Here is a 21,206-nt window from a genome sequence, read left to right on the forward strand (position 1 = left end):
AGTACACAGATGATGTAGATAGATTGGGAGATATTCATGGCCTTCATTATATACATAGACACATGGTTGATAGCATGGTTAGCTTCATTGCAAGAGGAAATACAATACTACATTTACAATATGAATATTATCTAGACAGGTTGTACATTAGTCTTGGTAGTAAGTAGTCTTATTTACCCACTTTTTAGTTCTATCTCATATCATACTGAAACCTGATATTTGTTGAGATTGATTATGGTAGTTCTCAAAGGGATGGTTCAAGGCCAACATGTATGCACCTCCAATACCTATTGAAATTTTAGGAGAGGGAAATAATTTATTGACTATGTCTAAATTGAGTATATTGGGTTTCTATTTATAATAGATGAAACAACTAGAATCAGAGTGTAAGTAAACTATTCATGTCCCAATTACACCTAGAATGGAACTCCTAATTACAATCAAAGTAAATAATAATTAAAGAGAAATAAAATAACTAAAACACCCATGTGAGACTTCTTAGAACGAGACTCCTATTAGACTCCACTATATTAATTTTCCTTTTTTGAGACTTCTTCCTTTGAAAGTTATTTAAAACTCTTTCTACTCTCTCTTGGATACTCTCATTCAAGTTAGAGTTTGTAACTTTAGTTTGCATGAAAATATATTTTTGATCTTCAATCTTAGTCTTCAATGTTCTTTGGCTGAAAAAATTCTTTATAGATACAAAATCTTCATCTTTTATTCTCTCCCTTGACTATTCTGGTCACATAAAATAAATGTCTTTATTTTTTTTCTTTTTCTTCTACTTCTTCCCCTCAAACTTAGAATAAATAAAAAAAAAGAAACCTAGCTTGGACAAAATAAGTATAGGAGAAGAAAATTATTCTTAGCCGTACAATAAAACTCCATAGACTAGTTAAAACTATCATAGTCTGAAAAAACTAAGCTCAAATTCAAATGCCAAAAAAAGCTTAATTTTAGGCATGCTACTCACTTTTTTAAAGGTAGCTAAAAATATTACCACTTGGGTGAATAAAAAGGTTTGACTCATGTTAGATATCACTCCTATACTCTAAGGTAGTAGGTCTATAAATATTTCTTTGATGTGATGAAAAATACGGGATAATAAATTGAAGAAATACTAGAGAAATACTATGATAGCAGCACCTATATTTCAAATAGAACGAGGCTACTCATACTTCCAAAAAAGGAGGAACTCATCAAATTCATAGATCAATGAGAATGACTAGTTTTAACAAAAAAAAGAAAAAAAGATAAAACAAATTAGAAGACAAGATTTCTACCATGTTTTTTTGAAATTATCTTAAATAAATGAGGTAATATTAAGTGGGAGCAAAACATTTGTCACAATTGATCAAAAAATAGAAAATTTTGGGGAATCTCGATAACACACAATGGTGGTAAAGAGAGCTGAATGAGAGAACTTGCTTAGCCTAAACGTCAATGGTAGCAAGTTTTTGAGATTTTAGGGTTTTATATCTTTTAAAGTGCCGGTTGAAGGAAAAAACTTGAGGAGGAAAAGTAGAAGAGTTGAGAAGAAGGAAAATAAGGGTTTAGAGAGGGGACGTGTTGTGAGAGGAGAATAAGTACGTGTTGTGAGAGGAGAATAAGTACTGAAGGAAGAGAGTGCTTACGAGCATGGTGGAGCACTGAAATATATAAATACCCTCAAACCCTAATTTATGGTTTCATGTCGGAGACAAGTCAATTTTGTCCAGCAAAAAGGTTTATTGAAGATGGAATTTGGAAGAATTTTTTGTCAACATAGGAACGAATTTGTGGCACACAAATGAAGGTAATGACTAGAGAGAAAAAAAGAATTTTTTTTTTATGCATGATTGCTATATGGTACATGAAAAAAAAGATTTTGATAGAGAAGAAATGACTATGATGTGCATGTTTGTAAGTTGATGAGACATACAACTACAAAAATAAATTTTGGAGCCTAGAATTTATGTATTCCAAGGGAAAATAACCAAAATTGAAACGCATATACTTATCTTTAAGGAAGGAGTTTAAAATTCGAATTTTTGCAAGCAACATACTTCCAACATGACCTTTTGAGTCTTCTAATATTGATATCTCTCTTTGAAAATATTGGATCTTCCGATATTGATATCTCTCTGTGGAAATATTGGATCTTCTGATATTGATATCTCTCTTTGGAAATATTGGATATTGATATCTCTCTTCTAAACATGATCACTCCTCCTTCATGTGGTCCAAGTAGGAGATCACTTTTTCTTTTTTCTTTGAGTTGATTCAACTTATGAGACTTGTTCTTCATGATGCTCGCCTTAGATTCCATATAACCATCTTTATTAACAATTATATTTTAAAACCATTGATTAATAATATAATTTAATAAATAATAATATCAAAAGGTAATAATCATAAAATTACAAATTAATTTGGTCCATCACATAATCTAAATGATTTAATAATTTGTGTTATTTAATACTAATTATTGAATATAATTATTATATGAATAAATTATTAAAATAGTAATAAATAAATGACATATTAAATAATTCAAAAATATTAAAATAAAAGAACTAAAAATTTAAAAATAGTCATAAATTTAATAAATGATAATATATAATTAAGCATTCCACAAATTCATGACGTATTTTTGGTTTTTATTTAAGATGAACTAACAATCATTTAAAATTTCTCTTCCCTCAGTCTCTCTCCCCTGTTCTCGGTTAGTTTCTCTCTCTCCCACTTATTTCTATCAAAGTAAATTAATAAATAAATAACAAGATCTCACGAACGTCAAATGTGTAAATTTTAAGTATTTTTTTGTGATTTTTAATGGAGTATTTGGCAGATTTTGCTAGAAGATAAAAAGTCCTTAAACCTTATATGTCTATCTTAGAACATTAGAACTTGATTTTTAAAAGGATGTTCCACCTTATTGCAACTGAGTAGCTCACCAATACCATAGTGACCACATTATTTTTTTAAAGTATTTCAATTTTGAAATCATTTTTGGAGATTAATTTGGGGCTTTACAAGCTCGATCCATTAGTTATCCCAAAAGTTTAAGTACAAGAGAGCTTTTTATTTAGAAATTTTGATATTTTATTTTAAAATTAGTAAAAAATAATATCTAGTATATAATAATAAATAAAAATAAGATTAATAAATATTAATAGTTCAATAATTATATAGTAATTAAGTTAATCTAAATTATATAATAAATAATAAATAGATTCAATAATTAATTAAAATTCATGAAAATAAAAATTCTTAACCAATTCAAAAAATAGATTCAATAAGTATTAATAACAATAATAAGAACAACCAAACAATAGATCAATAATTAAACATTCAACTCATATATAACATATTTAAGTAGCTACTCAATTAATTTTTTTTACCTAATTACATCTATCATTGTGCTTTTATAAAAATGATGAAGCATGAGAAAAGGATCATCCTCTATGCAATAAAAGAACCAAGAAGATCCTTCCTTTTCAGTTAGAAGTAGAAGAAGGGTATCTTATCTTTAGTACAATCTTCACATGATTTCGTTAATTAGATAGTTCGATTAATTGCGAAAGAAAGTCGTTTCTATAAATCTCATGCATACAGGCAAACTCTTCTTCCTCTTCTTCCTCGAAACAAGTTTCACTCCCCAGCTTAAAAGGAATGCTCACTCGTGATTCTTAGCCCAATAGCTCTAACAATTTTTTAGTTCTCAACTTAAAAGGAATGACACGATATCCTACAGGGAAGATACATGGCTTACCAATGACGTAGTTGGTGACATGTTGTTTGACTCTTCGGGTGTTGATGTCGTACGATGATATGGCACCATGTCAGTCAAAGTTTACGTATCACTTTTAACTATACACATATGAAGTTAACCGGTCAAAGTTGGGTATTTGTGATATTATTTAAAAAAATTGGATAATACAGTAAAATTTTCATTAATCAAACATTATGTACCATACAGCTTATATACACACAGCCTTTATTTATCTCAACTTATTGGGCATTTGTCCCTCCAAAGCACATTTAAGAAAGTAAATAGAACCCATATTTCTATACAGAAAGATTCCATTAATCCTTTCCTTGAAATAGCAGAGGATCAACCACATGGCTATTATATAGAACTAACAAATCGAACTCTTCTTATCTGGCTCATGGGCACTTGGGCTTGTTCCCTCGAGTGGTTAGACTGGCATAGCAGGGGCACTGCTCCCGGTTGCCGTAAGTCCCCGGCGGCACGCAGTTGCACCTGCCGCAGCACGTCCCGCAGGCCCTCAGGCACCGGTTCGGCCTCGACACTAAACGGCACCTCGCCGCGCAGGCTGCTCCGCAGTCTGAACAAACACCAACAGCATCAGAAACTACAAATCATTCAAGCATTTCATCCTCAACAATAATTAATACTCCTTCGCAATCAATCTTTACTGAGTTTGGACTTTCAGAAAAAGAAAGGAGTCACCTATTAATTATCACCATTCATTTAAGGATCGTAGTTTATTGATTGATTTGACCAGTTAATGATTCTGGGAGGATTGATTTGACCATTTTTCGACCAATCTCTCTGGAATTATGAAAGAAAAAAAAAATGGAGTCTTACTGATTTTCTGAGAGGGATAACCTCCTGCTTCATTTGTCGCCAACTGCAACATATATCGACAAATTCATACGTGAATAAAAACTTTGAAATTTGAAACAACGATTTCAAACACAGAGGAGGCAAGCACAGGTTTAAGGGTGGTCAGATCTCATAAAGATATATGTACCGTGTGTTCTTCCAATACAGTACGAGCATCCACGAGATGAGCAGCCAGGAGAAACAACAAAAGGGAAGCAAGAAGAGCTTTAAAGAGAGCCATTAAACCAGAAGACGAAGCAGAAGAAAGACGAGACTAATGTTCTCCGCTGTAACAAGATACCAGGTTTGACAAAAACGAAAGGAGGGCAGCAGAATTTATAGGGGAGAGAGAAAAAGGAGAGAGAGGAAAGGAAGAGCATACGAAAACGCGTGTTGGCTTCGAGGGTAGGTCGACTTTGGAACATTCACTGATCGAGGAGAGAGAGAGAGAGAAAGGCAATGAACCGACAACCAAGTTTCTTTCTTCCATTCTCCTTCTTTCACAGCAGTAGATAATCACCACTGACGTGTCTGATTCATTCGATCTCAAACCCAGAGTTGGCTCTGATTCTTTTAATCAGGGTCTTCTTCGCAATAAGCTGTCAAAAGCCGAGATTTCGAAATTTGGAGCTTCTGAACCAATAACTGGTTCTGATTCGGGAATCGAGAACAGTAATGCTCATGTCACCAATAAATATTTACGATTTTTTAGTTACAAACAGTTTCGAGATAATCCGGGGCCAAAAACCAGCACCATCTACCTCTGTTCCGTCTTCATGAATTGAACCAAACACTGATAATAAATATTGATTTCAGAGTGGAGCTCATGGACATGAAGAAGCCGAGTGGAGAAGACAGAAAGCCGACTGCCCACACGTGGAAAGATAGAATAGTAAAAGACGAGGCGACAACCGTCCTTGTTGTCGCAAGTAATAGGATAGCTTCTGGAGTTTGGTGAGGAAAGATTTTGGTGATTCATATTCTCTCACTTTCAGTAGAGTCTTCCTCGGTGTGGAAGACAACTGGTTCCTCTCTGGAACTATCTTTTTTTGGCCAGCTTACATTATTATTCTCTACACAGAATCGATGCTTCTTCTCCACTTATTTCAGTCCTCTTCAACGAACTACAATGACCCTTAATTTTCCTTTTTTATATCTTATGCAGTTGTCTTCTGTCAATCCATGGGAAAATGGGACGCGTTCTTGTTCCTCATGGTTATCTCTTTCTCTTTTTTATGCTTATCTGGTTATCTCATTAAGAAATAAGTATATGATTTTTCTAATTTTCGATTCTTGTTGAATTATTTTTTATGATATGAACATGATTGAAGAATCACAGAGAAGGTTCAAGTAGTTTTTTTTTGCAATTTTAGTTACTGGAAGTTTGCTTTCCTTCACTGTGTTCAAAGCATCTTCAATAAACTAAAATACTGAGGCTAGGGTCACTCCCTTTCAAAGACAATCAAGCTTTATTCTGGTTTAAAGTTTTGGTTACAGGTAAGCTTTTCTTTTATAACAAGGTTGGTGACCTGAGGTGACATGTTGGAGGAATAGAGAGAGAGAAAGAGAGAGAGGTTTAGCTTTTCAATTTGGGTTTAGCCTTTCAAATGTAAAAAAGATAAATGAAAGAGAGATTCTTAGATACCAATGTTGTCCTTTTTAGGACCTTAGGGGAAAAATTAATATTTTAGTCATATTTAAGAAAAAAAAATTGATACTTGTACTTAAAAAAAAGGAGGTTACATTCAAGTCCAAATAATTTTGATTGCATCCAACCCTTGTCTCCTTTAAAAAAATCTCCACACTTACAAGATTGTTATTTAATTCATCATACTTACAATAATATCATTACCTCTGGTGTTACAATTAAAAATAATTAAATAATAATTTCAAATAAATTTCAAATATGAAAGCATGAAACAAGAAAAGATGTTGAATAAGAAGAAATTATATTTTAAGTCATTCAACTTAAATTCAATGGTTAAATTAAAATGTTGGTCCAACCTAACTTAGATGATCCACTGTGTAAGTCGGTTCACTAATTGAACCAACATATTTTGCCAAATTGATTTGGATTTGACTCATATTTATTCTTGTATAATGTTAACCTAGAAGATGGATCCAGTGTGATTAAACCCAATTCAATTGGTTTGGTCTAGATTTTATAACATTGGTTTAGTGTAAATCTAAGATTATAATATTGGAAATATATATATAAGAATTTTATACCAAGATAAAGTTATATGGAACAAAAAATTCCAAACATAAAGGACAAAAAGACCAGGAAGGAAAATAGAAATTAAAAAAAAGGAAAAAAAGAAAAAAAGTGAGTAAAATTCAATAGAATTTCTCTTTTACAAAAAAATCAACAATCTCCCCCTTTTTAATGATGACAAAACTTAGCCTATGAAAAATGAAAGGTCCTCTTATTGTGTATATTCATGTTTAATATACTTTCCCTTAATGTATGCATGCGTGGTATTTCTTTCCAACTTATTCCCGTTTAATTTATGCTTACTCTCCCCCTTAATTTATGCTAGGATTTTCTACTCCTTTTTGTCAGTAGTAAAAAAAGATAATAGAACAGGCAAGGTATAAATGGTGACATAGAGATAAATTGATTTTCATTAATTGTAATTTTTCTTATAAAACAGGATATCAATGTGATTTACAATGGATGCATTATCCATATAAAAAATAGTAAAACCATGGTGTGTTACCTTGAGTTAGTTGTTAGCCCTGAGGGCACATTTGTAATTTGAAACTAATTTCATAAAATAAATATATGCTAGAGAGAAGATTGTCTCCATTCTAACTCAATATGCCCTCAAGTTCTCCTTCTCTCTTGTCTTCATTGTTATAGTCTCACACCCTAGCTTGCTCTCTTCTCTCTTATTCTTCTCTTTCCTTCTCTCTTCTTCTTTTTCTCATCTAATTACCTTAAGACTATGTGTTAAGCACCTAGCCAATACTACCCAAAAGACCGCCTGTTAGGAGCGGAAGACATAGGTACTTAACTCAGGCCCATAACCAGGATGTCCCATAACATCACACCCCCCCTTCGCAAGCCGACGACCACGACGGCGCAACGACACAGGCCCGACCCGGGTTTTTATCCTACGACCTACCTGTATTTTAATCCAGCCTTTGCGCGCGATGCAGTGACACTGGCCTGACCCGGGTTTTTATCCTACGACCTACCAGTATTTAAATCCAGCCTCTGCAGCGTTGGCGGGAATCGAACTCGCGACCGAGGGTCGGCTCTGATACCAAATGTTAAGCACATAGCCAATACTACCCAAAAGACCGGCCTGTTAGGAGCGGAAGACATAGGTACTTAATTCAAGCCCATAACCAGGATGTCCCATAACACTATGAAACCCTAGAATTCAATATGGTATCAGAGTAAAGATTCTAGGGTTTCAATTTGAAGCCGCTCAAAATTTTCCATGCAATTTAAAGGAATTTAACTGATATGCCATGCAAGGAAGCAAGAAAAATATGTGATTCAGCTAATGCTTAGAGTGTTTTGTTGAGAAATTTCTTAAAGCAGATAAGTATTCATAATCCATGTGTTTTTAGAATCTTTCCTTGAGTTCCTTGTTTTTTTTTAAATTCTGAAAATTCTTCTCAAAAGAGGCCAGATCTATACTATGCAATGAGCATAGAATTTCTGAACACTCCTCTTGAGTTATTCCCCTTAAAGTTTTATAATTTCTGAGCCATTGCACCTCATGCAAAAATTAAAATCCTAATTTAGGTTTTCATGCAATTCAGCCATTGTTTCTTTTTCTAGTGCATATAAGAGGTAGGGATTCACGCAATTCAGTCATTGTTTATTTTTCTGGTGCTTATAAGAGGCTTCCTTCTTTGTCTAATTGATTGAGTCATCCTCTTAAATATGTTTTGGCATTGATATCAAGTTTTTTAGAAGTCAAAATCATGCTCTTATGTGCTACCATAGAGAATTCGAATTCTGCGTATTTTTCTTTATCTAACTATTACATGCAAGTATATTGATTTAAGTCTTATTCTTTGAAGTTTCTTTGTGTTGCTTCCTTCATTAGTGAGAGTGAGTTCTTAGAAGTTTTAGAATTTTGATTGTTACACTACTCATGCCTGAGCACTCATCCTCTTTCCATGAATTTGGGAAAACTGATTTCTTAAGAATCACTACAATTCCTTTGAAATGTGTCACAAATGATTTAGATTGGTTCAATCTGTCAAAAGATTTTTAATCACTCATGACTTAGATGAACACTTCATAAAGCACCTCATTCATTGAATGAAGATGATGCTAGCTATAAAAATAGCTTAAAGAAGACAATTTTTTGTGTAATTGATTGATTGAGAAAATGGAAGAGTTTGTCGTTGAATAAAGTGATCCACCTTGAAATTGCCAAAAACATATGGGATACATGCCTCAAGATTTATTCTAGTATTAACGTCCTTTGAAGGCTATATGATGTTTTTTCAGGCCATGTACAATATGAGGCAATCAAAAGTTTTTTTTTTATGAATGCTTTGACCATTTTAGAAGATTCTTGCAATTGTGGAAATGTTCTAAATCTTATTTTATTGACATTGTTGTTCAAGAATGACATACAGAAGAATTAGTTGGAGTTACTTGTTTTGCTAGTCTACCATCATACCTAAATGTTGCCAAAATCCAAATTCTAAGTTCGTTTGCAAAGCCCTGATTTAATGACACAGGTGCTACAATGCTTTGGATTCCTGCCATGCACACTAAGCAAAAAATTGAACTTTATAAGACATCAGTCATGGTTAGTAAAGGTAGGGGTCAAATTTCCCAAAGAAGGGGTTGAGGTAGAGGTAGAGGTAAAAGTACTGGTGAGTCTTCAAGGGATTCTTCAAACACTAAAAACCCACCTATGCCTCAAATTTGTTCCTAAGAGGGGTTAGTCAACAATGAAGTTGAAATGAAGTTCATGCATATTACGTAGTTCATTCGATTAGGCCGTTAGTGGTAAATGAGCGTTAGCAATATCTGAAAAATGTAGGTGATCGTCTCAGGCTAAAATCATGGAATCGTGATTCAACCCAATTTTTCGAATCATCCAATTGAAGTGTCCCTCGAGACGCGTTGTTCCCTCCCCCGACGAATTTTTTTTTCTCTCTGGCGCTCTCTTCTCCCTCTCGGCCTTCCTCCCCCGAAAATTTTTTTTCTCCCTCTCGGCCTTCGTCGTAGAGCCGCCATCACTGAGCCTCTATCACAGTTACCTATTGCCGCTCCATCGTAGAGCTTCTCGGCCTCCCTCTCTTCTCCCTCTCGACATACCATCGGAGCGCCGCCTCCGTCGCCATTGTCTCCCTGCCATTATCGACTCCATGAGGAAGACGATGCAGTTGATTTAATTTTTCCTAAGTTAGGAAAAATTAAACCAACATTATTTTAATAATTTCATTAATTAATATAATATAGTATTTCATTAATTAGTATATTATTTTATAATAAATTGTAATCATTAATTAATATAATTAATTAGTATATTATTTTATAGTCACACGTAATTATTATATTATTTTATAATAAACTATAATAATTAATTAATATAATATAGTATTTAGTATATTAATATATTTTAATACTACATTAAATTACTTATTAGTGCAATAATCATGTTTATCTTGGTTAATTATTTTTTAGGTATATGTTCTATTTATATATATTATAAAAGTTATTCATTCTCTTATTTACATCATATTTTTTATTTTAGGACACTAACAGTGAAATCTGTTTTCTAATGCACTTGAACTCGTCTACACTAATACCCAAAGAAGAGTTGAAGTTGAATCAAATCATTGCCTTGAATTTGAAGTCTAACTTCAACTTCAACTTCAATGTTGACTAACACCCCCCCACCCCCGACTATTGTTGGTTGAACAATCACTAGGTTGAGAGATGTTGGAAGCTACATGGTAAATTCACCAACATGAATAAAGTGTTTGGCATTACAAAAAATTGAAAAAACCAGTTCCTTTCCACCAGCAAATTCTAGAACCTTTATTGAGAAAGATTATGAAGTTTTTTGTAGAAAATCAATATGTTGGCTTCTAGGTCAGGCACCCCCCCAACCGCTATTGCCACTACTCGTACATGCATGTCTTTTTATTTTTCGTGCTCCCACTCTTCTTCTTGGATTATTAACTCATGTGTCTAAGAACATTTTACTGAAAATAAGGTATTTTATCTTCCATATCCCTGTGTCCTGGTGACCATTTTGTTTTATTGTCGATGGCTCACACACCAAAGTACAAGGAATTGCCTCTTCCTTTCCTTCTCCAAAATTTCCTTTGTTAGATGTTTTATTTGGGACTCAATTTCATGTTTGCGAGTCAAATTACCAAGAAATTAAATTGCTTTGTCACTTTTCACCCTTCTTATTATGTTTTTCAAGACAACCAAACCAAATTGGTGGTAGCCATGAAAAAGGAGGTTTCTATTTCTTGGATGCAAGCCTAATTTTAACAATGCAAACTTCATCAAATCATGTTTTCAGTGGCACAATCGACTGGGGCATTCTTCCTCGAGTACATTACAATCGTTAGTTTCTTCCTAAAAGTCAATTTCAAATTTACCATGTAAGGTTTTTGAGTTAAGTAAGCATCATTGAAGATCATTTCCTTCTAGATATGAGAAAGTTAATTTGAGTCATTTTTCCTTAATTCATTCGGATATATGGGGACTAGTATAGGTTCCTAGTATTACCCAATGAAAATACCTTTTTTATATTTGTGGATGGTTGTACTCAGGTCACTTGGTCATTTTTAATGAAAATCGATCTAAAGTCTTTACTATTTTTGAATTTTTTTAATATATGGTTGAAACTCAATTCGATAATAAAATTCAGGTCCTTTGTTTTGATAATGCCAAAGAATATATTTCCTCTCAGTTTCAATAATTTTGTCACCAAAAAGGCATGGTTAATCAAACTTCATGTCCTTACACATCTCAACAAAATGGTATAATTGAGAGAAAATAAACATTAATTAGAGGTTGCTCGTTCCTTTTTATAGTCTATGAATGTTCTCAATTTTATTAGTCATATGTTGTGTTGACCACTTGCTATTTGATTAACCGCATGCCATCAAATGTTCTTAGTCATAAGACCATGTTATCTTCCCTTTTACTCACACAACACCCCTTTCCTATTCCTACTCGAGTTTTTGGGTGTGTGTTTTATTCATAACCTCTTGCCATTAAAAACCAAACTTGATCCTAAATCATTGAAGTTTCCATTTATTGGGTATTCAAAAAATCATTATGCTATAGTCCCTCATTGCATAAGACCTTTTGTTTCTATGGTTAATCATTATGCTATGCTATGCTATGGTTAATCATTGAAATGTCCATCGTAGCGGCAATAGGGGGAGAAAAAGCCTTGTTTGGCAGGAGTCATCATGTGCTTTATTTTCTGAAGTAATTCAAATTCCTCTTCATAAATAGTCTTCATGCGGGTAGACACCATCATATGCTTTATTTTCTGGAGTAATTCAAACTCCTCTACAAAGACAACCTTCTTGCCATTGGCGTTCTTAAAAGAAATTGTAGATCTGAACTCTTTGAACCAACTAAATCCTTTAAGTTATATCAAGCTGACAACAATTAACAAACAATGAACCCAGGGTAGTCAACCGAGGATTTTTTTTCTTCGATAATAATGTCTCAATTAGAGAGACACAATAGCAACTACTTTAATGAGCCAAGGCCCAAGTAGTACTCCCGTGGCAATGAGAGTAGTATCTCAAAGAGAATAAATACTATTGTTGTAACTTCTAGAGAGCATATACACATCTTTGAGACACAAGTGTAGTTGCAATAAGAAGATATGATATCTTGTAGCAATGATGGGTTTCTCAGACGAGTTCAACCAAGCAGATGAAAGAAAAAAACAATTGAGTGCTGCTAAACCAAGAAAAGATACTTTAACTTCTAAAAAAAAAAAAAAAACTGAACTAAGTGCTGAGTGTTGGACCTGAGGGCTGCTGCAAGGATTTCTAAAAAACAGAAGGGTGAATAGACTAGTAATGAATGTTGCTTCCACGCCAGTGATTGATCCATACACCAGACCAAGAGCAAGAAATCGAGCTCTAGCCACATTAAACCAATTGATTAGTGGTCAGTGACAGAATATGGTACGTTTCCTATTTCTGAATATGATCCACCTTACTACTACAATGATTGGCATCCTAGATATATAATTACAAAACTAGAACAAGTTTTGAAACCAAGCTTAAGTCAAGAGGCAAAAGGCAAGAGCATTTTGTACATACTTTCCTCATATCGAGTAGCAGCAAAAGAAAGATGAGTCTTATTTTTGTAAGTGCATATCTTAGAATGGGAAGTATCTTTAGCTTGATAGAGATGTCAGTTTATCATAGGATTTTTTTTGGAAATAGAATTCTCAAAATATTTTATTTGGGATACTTTCTAGATTTTGTTGATTAAAACCAAAAAAATCTAATGATATATCTTTAGCTTGATAGAGATCTCAGTTTATCATAGGAATTTTTTGGAAATAGAATTCTCAAAATATTTTATTTGGGATACTTTCTAGATTTTGTTGATTAAAACCAAAAAAATCTAATGATATATCTTGCCTTAATTAACAACACCTTTGAATGTGGATTTGTTCCCAAAGAGAAGAGATATCATACCAAGATGCCAAATTTAGAGAAGCTTCAGAAAAAGAAACTCAATTTGCTGGAGTTCATCAAGATCTCTAAAGCACAATTTTATTTTATTTTTTGCATGCAACGAAGTATCAAGAAGAAACAGAATTTCAGCAATTCAACATTCGATATTCTAGCAAATTTAGAGAAGCTTCAAAAAATGAAACTCAATCTGTCGGAGTTCATCTAGATCTTTGAAGCACAACAAAAAAAAAAAAAAAAATGCATACAATGAAGGATCAAGAAGAAACAGAATTCTAACAATTCAACATTCGATATTCCTACACTTCAAATAGGTATATGAAAAAACTTCATCCAGTAGTTTGCAAAGCTTAATATCATCAACAAGCCATACATTACCAAGGTTTTATTGAAAAGAGGAGACCAGAGAAGCTAATGGAATCATAACAATAACATGAACCCAAAATCGAAATATGTTGCATCAATAATAGAAACCGAGTGAGTAGTCACTACCATGTGTTGGATCATGAAGGACTAGCAAAAAAATATGGATTATATGCATGCCAATAGCGAATAATCACGGCTTCCAAAGATTATGTGTCAATAACCAAAAAAAAAAACTTATCTGACTTCCACAATCGGCTGATCTATCAAGACCACCATATTGAATTTTTGACACCTTGTACTCAACTGAGCAATAGCAAGCATAAAATCTTGAAATCATTGCTCTGATATGATTTTGATTTTTATGATTCCATAGCCTTTAAGGTCTTCAACTTTAAGGTAACGAAAGAGAGAAGGAAGAAGGAGAAGAAGAACGAAGGAAAGAAGGGGATGACCAAGAGAAGGAGGGAGAGAAGAGTTGAGTACATTGAGGAAAAGAAGAAGAAGGATTAGGGTTATGGAATTGTGTCATAACCCTCCCCCTTAAGTTTTATTTATATATGTCAATAATACAAAAATTATTAGTATACCCTTCACCCTAGTAAAAGTGAGTAAGGGACAAAGATCATAGGATAATAACATCAATAACACCCAAGCATGTCTATACTTCTTGTTGGAAGATAAGCTCGAGTTATAATGGCATAATGTGAATTATCGTTGATTTTTGTCTTTTTTTCTCCTTTATTATTTAATTTTTCATTATTATAAATACCCATTGAGACGGAAGATTAGGCACGTTACCTAACCTAATCCTCCTCTCTCATTGTCTTTCTGTTAGCCAACCTCTCCTACTCTCCTTTCACGCGTTCACTTCTTCTCTCTCTCTCTCCTTACTCTCTTCACCCTTAATCTAGTTTGTTTGCTACAAATATCATGGGATCCTAAATCTAACATGGTATCAAATGAAGATCAGATATCATGATATGGCGATACGTAGGATAAGTGTGTTGACGGGGGGGAGTTGACCACTCCAGTGTAGAAAGTCATAGTTGAAATCTGATAGTTTAGGAAATAAGTTTTGAAATTCGATATTTTGGTAGATTGGATTTTGAAATCGGGTATTTTGGTAAATGCCCCTTCTTTTTAAAAGTAAGGAATAAAATGGAGCCTCCATTAGCCCCTCATGATCTAGCCCCTTGTTTGCACCACCTCCTCCCTTCCAATGAAAAAAAATATTATAATACTGAATAAAAATTTAAAACTCGTTTTTTCAAATTAGTTTGTAAGAGGAAAGGGTAAGGCTTTAATCCAAACGTAATCCAACGGCTAAGAAAAAAAAACCCTAGATTAGTCGGTGCCGCGCTCCTCGGAAACTCCATCGTGCTCCAACGGTCATATGACCGTTCATGCTGCAAACTTGTACTTTTAAAAACCCCCCCTCCTACCTACCGAACGTCTCATTTCATTTCTTTCTCGTTCTCTAACCGGCTGAAACTCAAGCCAAAAGTTTCAAATTCCGGCACCCCGTTCCGATTCTTCTTTCTTTTCCGGAAAGCTTCTGAGCTTAAACCTTTTCTTTGGTTATTAGGTTCCAGATTCGAAGCAATGGAAACGCCATCATCCATGAGAAGGGTCACAAGGTCTCAGACCTCGGCTGCATCTAAGAGCATACCCAGTAAGTCGCGCTTTCCTTTTCCCTGTAATGACGATTGGGATTTTCTCAGATTTCTTTAGAAATAGCGATGTTCTTTGCCTGATATTCTTGTTATGATTTCAGTGGGAAAGAAGGATGAGGCCGAAACGGTTATTCCAAGATCATCAAGAAAAGGAAAAACTGATCGATCTGCCCTGGTGGACATCACCAACGATTCGCCAATCGTGGGTCTTGCCTTGGAGAACCTTGATACTCCTTCATCCGTTGCCAAGAACTACGCCCGACCGAAACAAACTCCTGGGTCCGGAGAGGCACTGCTCCGTGGGCAAGTGAAAACACTTCTGCAGAAGATTGAGGAAGGAACGGAGCTTATGAAGCTTCCCTTTGAGCAAAGGCCCTTTCGTCTTTTCCAGGGCCTAACGGACTCTCCAGCTTTGGGACATCTGGCCCCAACTCCGGCAAATACACCCCAAGTTGAAAATCTTTTTAACTCTGAAGAGATCCATATCAAAGAAGGCTCCATTATTACTGAGGTAAGATATTTATACAATTTAGGCATCACTTCATGTTTAATGAGACTCTCTTGTGCTCTAAAATTGGGTTACTTTTGAATCTGTTTAGGAGAGTAATGACAATATGAAAAAGGAAGAAGCCCTGGAAAGTCCAATCACAAGGGCTCTGCTCTTTGATTCACCTGGAAAATCGGATGTTTCTGGATCCTCTAAGATAACGTATGAGATGAGTTCGAAATCTATTGACGATGATAACTCATCTGTTTGGTCAGTACTAGTCAATGCAAGTTCTCAGGGAGAGGAAGAAGAAGATGGCGAAGTCTGCAAACAAGAATATGAAGAAGAAGAGAAAGACCACGAGGGAGAAGAAATCGATGAACTATGCGAAGGACTAAGCCGAATTTGCGTGGAGGAAAACGGAATTCGGGCATTTATGGGCCGACACACTCGGTTCGTTTACAACAGCGATGATGAGATTGAAGGAGAGGAGGAGGTGGCTCTTTCTGTTTCTCCAAGTGTTCTGCGCCTGAAGGGGCTTCCTACCCCAGAGGGGAAACATCTGCGATTTAATGAAGACGAAGTCGAAGAGCAGTAAGCCGTGAAGGATGTTTTCTTCGTCTCCGGGTGAAGTGTCTTTTTCTCTTGACACTATTTCCCAGAAATGGCAGGGTTAACTGTGTTATTACTGAAATCTCTGAATCTTTTTGAATTTTCATAATTACATGATTGTTTCTTCTATTCGCATTTTTGGGATGTCAACAATCTGAGCTTGCCCCAAGAGATCTAATTTGTGCCTCTTAATGTGACTCAGAGTATCATTTATGTCCATGTAATCCAATAATGCTCATATCAAATATTTATCGGAGGCTAACAGGAGAAGAGCACCGATGTAAATGCAGGGTTGGGTTAGGATTTCTTTATCCTCTCCTGCTTGAAGCTCAATCATGCATGCATAGATAGATAACCAGTTCTTTGGATTTCGATTTTCATATGGTTGAATCATGTACTTTTTAGACCTTAAGTTTTACATTACAACTATTAAAAAAATACATCCCTTTAAAGACATAATAAATGAGTCTTACAAAGGGGCACCAATGATTAACATGGAATTATTTCATTTTCATTTTCATTCCATTTTAGTAAATAGTAAATTATGTTACATGGTATCACCCAATATAACATATTTTAGGGCATCATTACATTAAATGGTTAAAAACCTGATAAAATATCAGATTTCGTAACACCCACACCCCTTATCACCAAGTGTTGGTGTCTTCATGAGAATATCATTAAACTTCATACAAGACATTTTTTAGGTCAAATACCCTATAAAAATTAGATTTTTTTTTTCGATTATAGATTTCCTAAAAATCCTTAATTTAAAATCTCAATGGTGACGTTGTGGGAATTTGCTTATAAAATTTTAAAATATTTTTTTATATATATTATTGTAATTTCCAAAAATGATAGAAAAAATTATATTGTGAGTATTCTAAGTTGAATCGCCCAAGATCAGGACTCCTAGACTAAAAGTGTCGGTCTCAAGTTCTCTAATGAATGAGTGTTTACTTTAAAATCCTTATTTCCTTATAGAGTTCATATATTTTGAAATTATAGTATTGACTCAGCATTTGATTTTAAAGAGGCTTTTTTGCTATTAAGATTTGGGGGCAAAACTTCAATTAATGAGTGTTTACTTTAAAATCCTTTTTTACTTTGAAATCTTTTAATTTTAGTGTTTTAAGATCATTCATTAAGGCTTAAATTACTAATCATGGGCTTATATTTGAAAAACCAATCCTAGATTTTACTTCAAGCTTATATTTTAAAATTAAGTTATTTAGAACTATTTTAAGTTGTTATTAAACAAGTTTGGCACATAGGATTTTTGGATGTGCTTATTTTTTGTGCTGTGAATTTTGAAATTTACCTTATAGAGAGGCAATTTGGACTTAGCAATTTGTCAGTACCTTTATTCAATTGGTCGTGCCTTGGAGAGGTCCCTTATTTGTTTGTTGTTGTGAGCTACAAATCCTTGTGTAGACAAATGGAGCTAAAAATCTCGATGTTAAGAGGTTGATGTGTCTACTGAGCTACCGCAAACGCCTAAGTAGGTCTAGACCTTTATAGCCTAATAGCTGTTGGAAATTTTCTTAGTGGGTCTAGATTAGATAGCCTAATTAGTTATTGTATTCATATGTGATGGTGAACATCGTAAATTAGTTGTTATGTTCAATTGAGTGGTGTAAGTCCCTAGAAGGGTAGCATTGTTATTAGCCTAAATAACAATTTGTTTGTAAGTGTCATTTAGATTAACATAGTGAGAGAAAAACTTAATTGACTTGATATACAATGAGAAAAAGGAACGGTGCTAATAACAAATGACACTATGTTACCTTAATTACACTTAATGCTATTAATAATGAAGTTTTATAGGAGTCTCTTAATTGACAATGATACCATGTTGAATTGTTGGAAAAGAGAAAAACTTTACTGACTTGTTGTAATTTGAGTACAATAAGCTTCTATTTATAATAGAAAAAACAACTAAAATCCAATTACAACTAAACTACTATTATCCCAGTTACACCCAAATTTAAACACTAACAAATAAGTCCTAGAACAACAGAAACTGAATATAAATGTTTAATTGAATAATTAAACACTAAAACATATTTAATTGGGATTCTTCTATGAGACCTCCTCCTGTGAGTAAGACTCTTCCATATATGATCTTCAACACTCTCCCTCAAGTTGGAGTTTATAACTTCAACTTGCAATAAAAAAGATTTTTGGTCTTCAATCTTCATTAGCTAAATTTTTTTCATAGATGCTAAATCTTCGTCATTTGTTCTCCCCATTTTTTGAATATTTTGGTCACATAAAAATTAACACAATATGTGGAACAAAATACCTCTTTCTTGTACATCTTCTTCTACTTCTTCCCCTCAAGCTCGGGATAAAAAGGACACAGAGACCAAGCTTGGACAGAACACAAACTGGGAGAAAAAAAATTACACTCCTATACTTTTTAGGTAGTGGGTCTAGGCATTGTCCTAAAGTGATGAAAACAAAAGAAGATAAACTGAAGAAATTCTAGAGGAGAACAACTTCAATTGAAAGGAGTCGACTATGTGACACTCATACTTCCAAACGAATCTAGAATATGACCCTTTTTTCAAAAAACTAGGGGAGACTATAACAGTAGAACTTAATAAATTTGACCAAGATAAATTTTTTAGGGTGACCAAAGTTTTTGATAAGCGGATGATACACAACCAAGTAACAAAAACTTGAAACTTGAAAACAACATCGAAGTAGGAAATTGTTGCATACCTTGAACAAGCACATCATAGAGTGATTAAGTATTTAGTACTTCTAATATCAATATCTCTCACAATATAGATCATAATCATAAATTATTTGTTTCTTAATAAACTAGACTCAAAGACCTTTAATTTGACACCTAATTTGACACAAAAAGCTTTGTTCTTGAATCTATTATGCCCTCTTTATTTTCTTCATTCTGTAGATTGATGGTTGCCGACTCTAATGTGAATATCTCCTTACAAATAGATCAGATTGATATAATTTTTTTCCTTTTGGAAGTCCAACATATGCAAATATTTTGCAAGTCCCAACCTTATACTATTTTTTATCTAGCAATTTAGTACTTCACTCTAACATGAGGGTAAAATACTCAAATCAATATAGGGAATTGAGAATCCACTCAACCGTACCTCCCAAGACAACTATGGTTACCTGAAATAATATAAATGAATTGTTTGGTAGAGAAGGAGGAGGGGAGTTCATACACCCAACAAATTTTGCCAACAATTGTATTAGGAGGAGAGAAGTTGGTGAATTTTGTAATTGCATGGATGATAGCTCATCAACCATCCACTACATCTCAGACTGCTCAACCACAAGAAAGTAGTGAAAGTGAGGAGAGTGGGAGTGAAGATGGTTAAGAGGAAGAGAGTAAAGGAAATTAGACTCCATCCAAGGCAAGAATGGTAAGACTTTTCACTCATTTCTTTCAAAGTTTTAAAGTTTTTAGGATACCATTATTCATATATTAGACACTATAGTCAACATAATCCTTGGGGGTAGAGCATGGAGTCATAGCCCTTTAATGTCATTTTGGCATCCTATTATAGCCGGAGGACACTTCTGATGGAAGAGCAATCCAAGAAGCATAGCCAAGGGGATCTAGAGCAGCTAACAAAGCGTCCTTCTATGGATGAAGATAATCACTCCATTTAGAACATCATTACAAAACTGGAGAAGGCAATTGGCTTGCCCTCCTCATCACTACAACTCTCTACTTTTGTTTCACCTTTGTGACTCACATATGGAATCCTTATCTAGAATGTCTTATTATATTTCTCCAAGTGAGCATAGTTGACTCACCTCTTGCGTATATAACTCTACTTTCGTAATTCATTTTTTAGCAATGTCCATAATTGTGGCCTTTATCTTTTGCTATGATTTTGATTTATGATGGCAAAAGGGTGAGAAGATTAAGGAGGAGTCAATTTTATTCTAATCAATCTATATGACAAAGGGAGAAAATTTCCAAATTAGCATGCATTAGCACAGCCGACATCCATTTACACAGTATTTGCTTTAATTTTTTGGTTATGTGTTTATCATCATAAAAAATGGAGAGAATGTGGGAGTTGAGGCTTAGGTTTCCACCAAGTACCCATATTTTGATGATAACAAATTAAGTCGTTTAACTATGCTATCAAAAGCCTAAAAGTTATTTTTGAAAGAGGAGAACCCCCTACTAGTAGTGTTAAGCCTATAAGCTACAAATGCAAATGGAGTCGAATTCCACTTACAGTAAGTTTTGGATCCAAAGTTACAAAGGGTCAAGCCCATATGGAGGATTCAAGCTCTTAGAGAAGGTTCGGCCTCAAATCAGACTGTTGGAGTTAATGGATTCAAACCCATGCCCAGAGTCAACCCCATAATGAAGAATTTCAAATTCTTAAAATATCGAAGGTTTATTGAAAAGCTATGTCTTCAAATTTTGTAAAAGACCTACCAACGTAATCAACAACAAAAAATTGGACTTATAGATTAACTACCAAAATTCTTAAAATATTGAAGGTTTTTTGGAGTTTATTTTCACTTACTTTTGAAAAAAATATCAAAAACTACTTTATCCACTCATAGCGGGTTAGTTTTAGAATATTTATATCAAACTCAACCCAAACTTCAAGATATTGTTGGTCACTCGAATTTTTAAGCTCCAGAGTGTTCCCAAGTGATTTTTCAAAGTGCTAGTGCCATTAAGTGTCTAGAATGTACTTTAGGCAGGGTTTTCCATTGAAAACTAAGTATTTATGTGCATTCATTATAAAATATGATTTGATAT

General features: G+C 34.0%; 2 protein-coding genes across 2 annotated transcripts; one reads left to right on the forward strand and one right to left on the reverse strand.

The window, feature by feature from the left end:
- Nucleotides 1–3,959: 3,959 nt before the first annotated feature.
- LOC137939451 (snakin-2-like) lies at nucleotides 3,960–4,907 on the reverse strand. Its single transcript, XM_068784716.1, has 3 exons — nucleotides 4,764–4,907; nucleotides 4,598–4,640; nucleotides 3,960–4,334 (listed from the first exon to the last, which is right to left on the reverse strand). The coding sequence occupies exons 1-3, from the start codon at nucleotides 4,854–4,856 to the stop codon at nucleotides 4,153–4,155; spliced, it is 318 nt and encodes a 105-aa protein (XP_068640817.1). The 5' UTR covers nucleotides 4,857–4,907; the 3' UTR covers nucleotides 3,960–4,152.
- A 10,221-nt stretch (nucleotides 4,908–15,128) lies between these two features.
- Nucleotides 15,129–16,809, forward strand: LOC137938930 (uncharacterized). Its single transcript, XM_068784046.1, has 3 exons — nucleotides 15,129–15,329; nucleotides 15,432–15,841; nucleotides 15,930–16,809. Exons 1-3 carry the CDS (start codon nucleotides 15,260–15,262, stop codon nucleotides 16,413–16,415), a joined length of 966 nt encoding a protein of 321 aa, XP_068640147.1. The 5' UTR covers nucleotides 15,129–15,259; the 3' UTR covers nucleotides 16,416–16,809.
- The last annotated feature ends 4,397 nt before the right edge of the window (nucleotides 16,810–21,206 follow it).

Source organism: Aristolochia californica, unplaced genomic scaffold (assembly GCF_029961685.1).
Source record: "Aristolochia californica isolate CCGP_79_NKW_82.1479 unplaced genomic scaffold, dmAriCali1.0.hap1 SCAF_8, whole genome shotgun sequence".
NCBI lineage: Eukaryota > Viridiplantae > Streptophyta > Magnoliopsida > Piperales > Aristolochiaceae > Aristolochia > Aristolochia californica.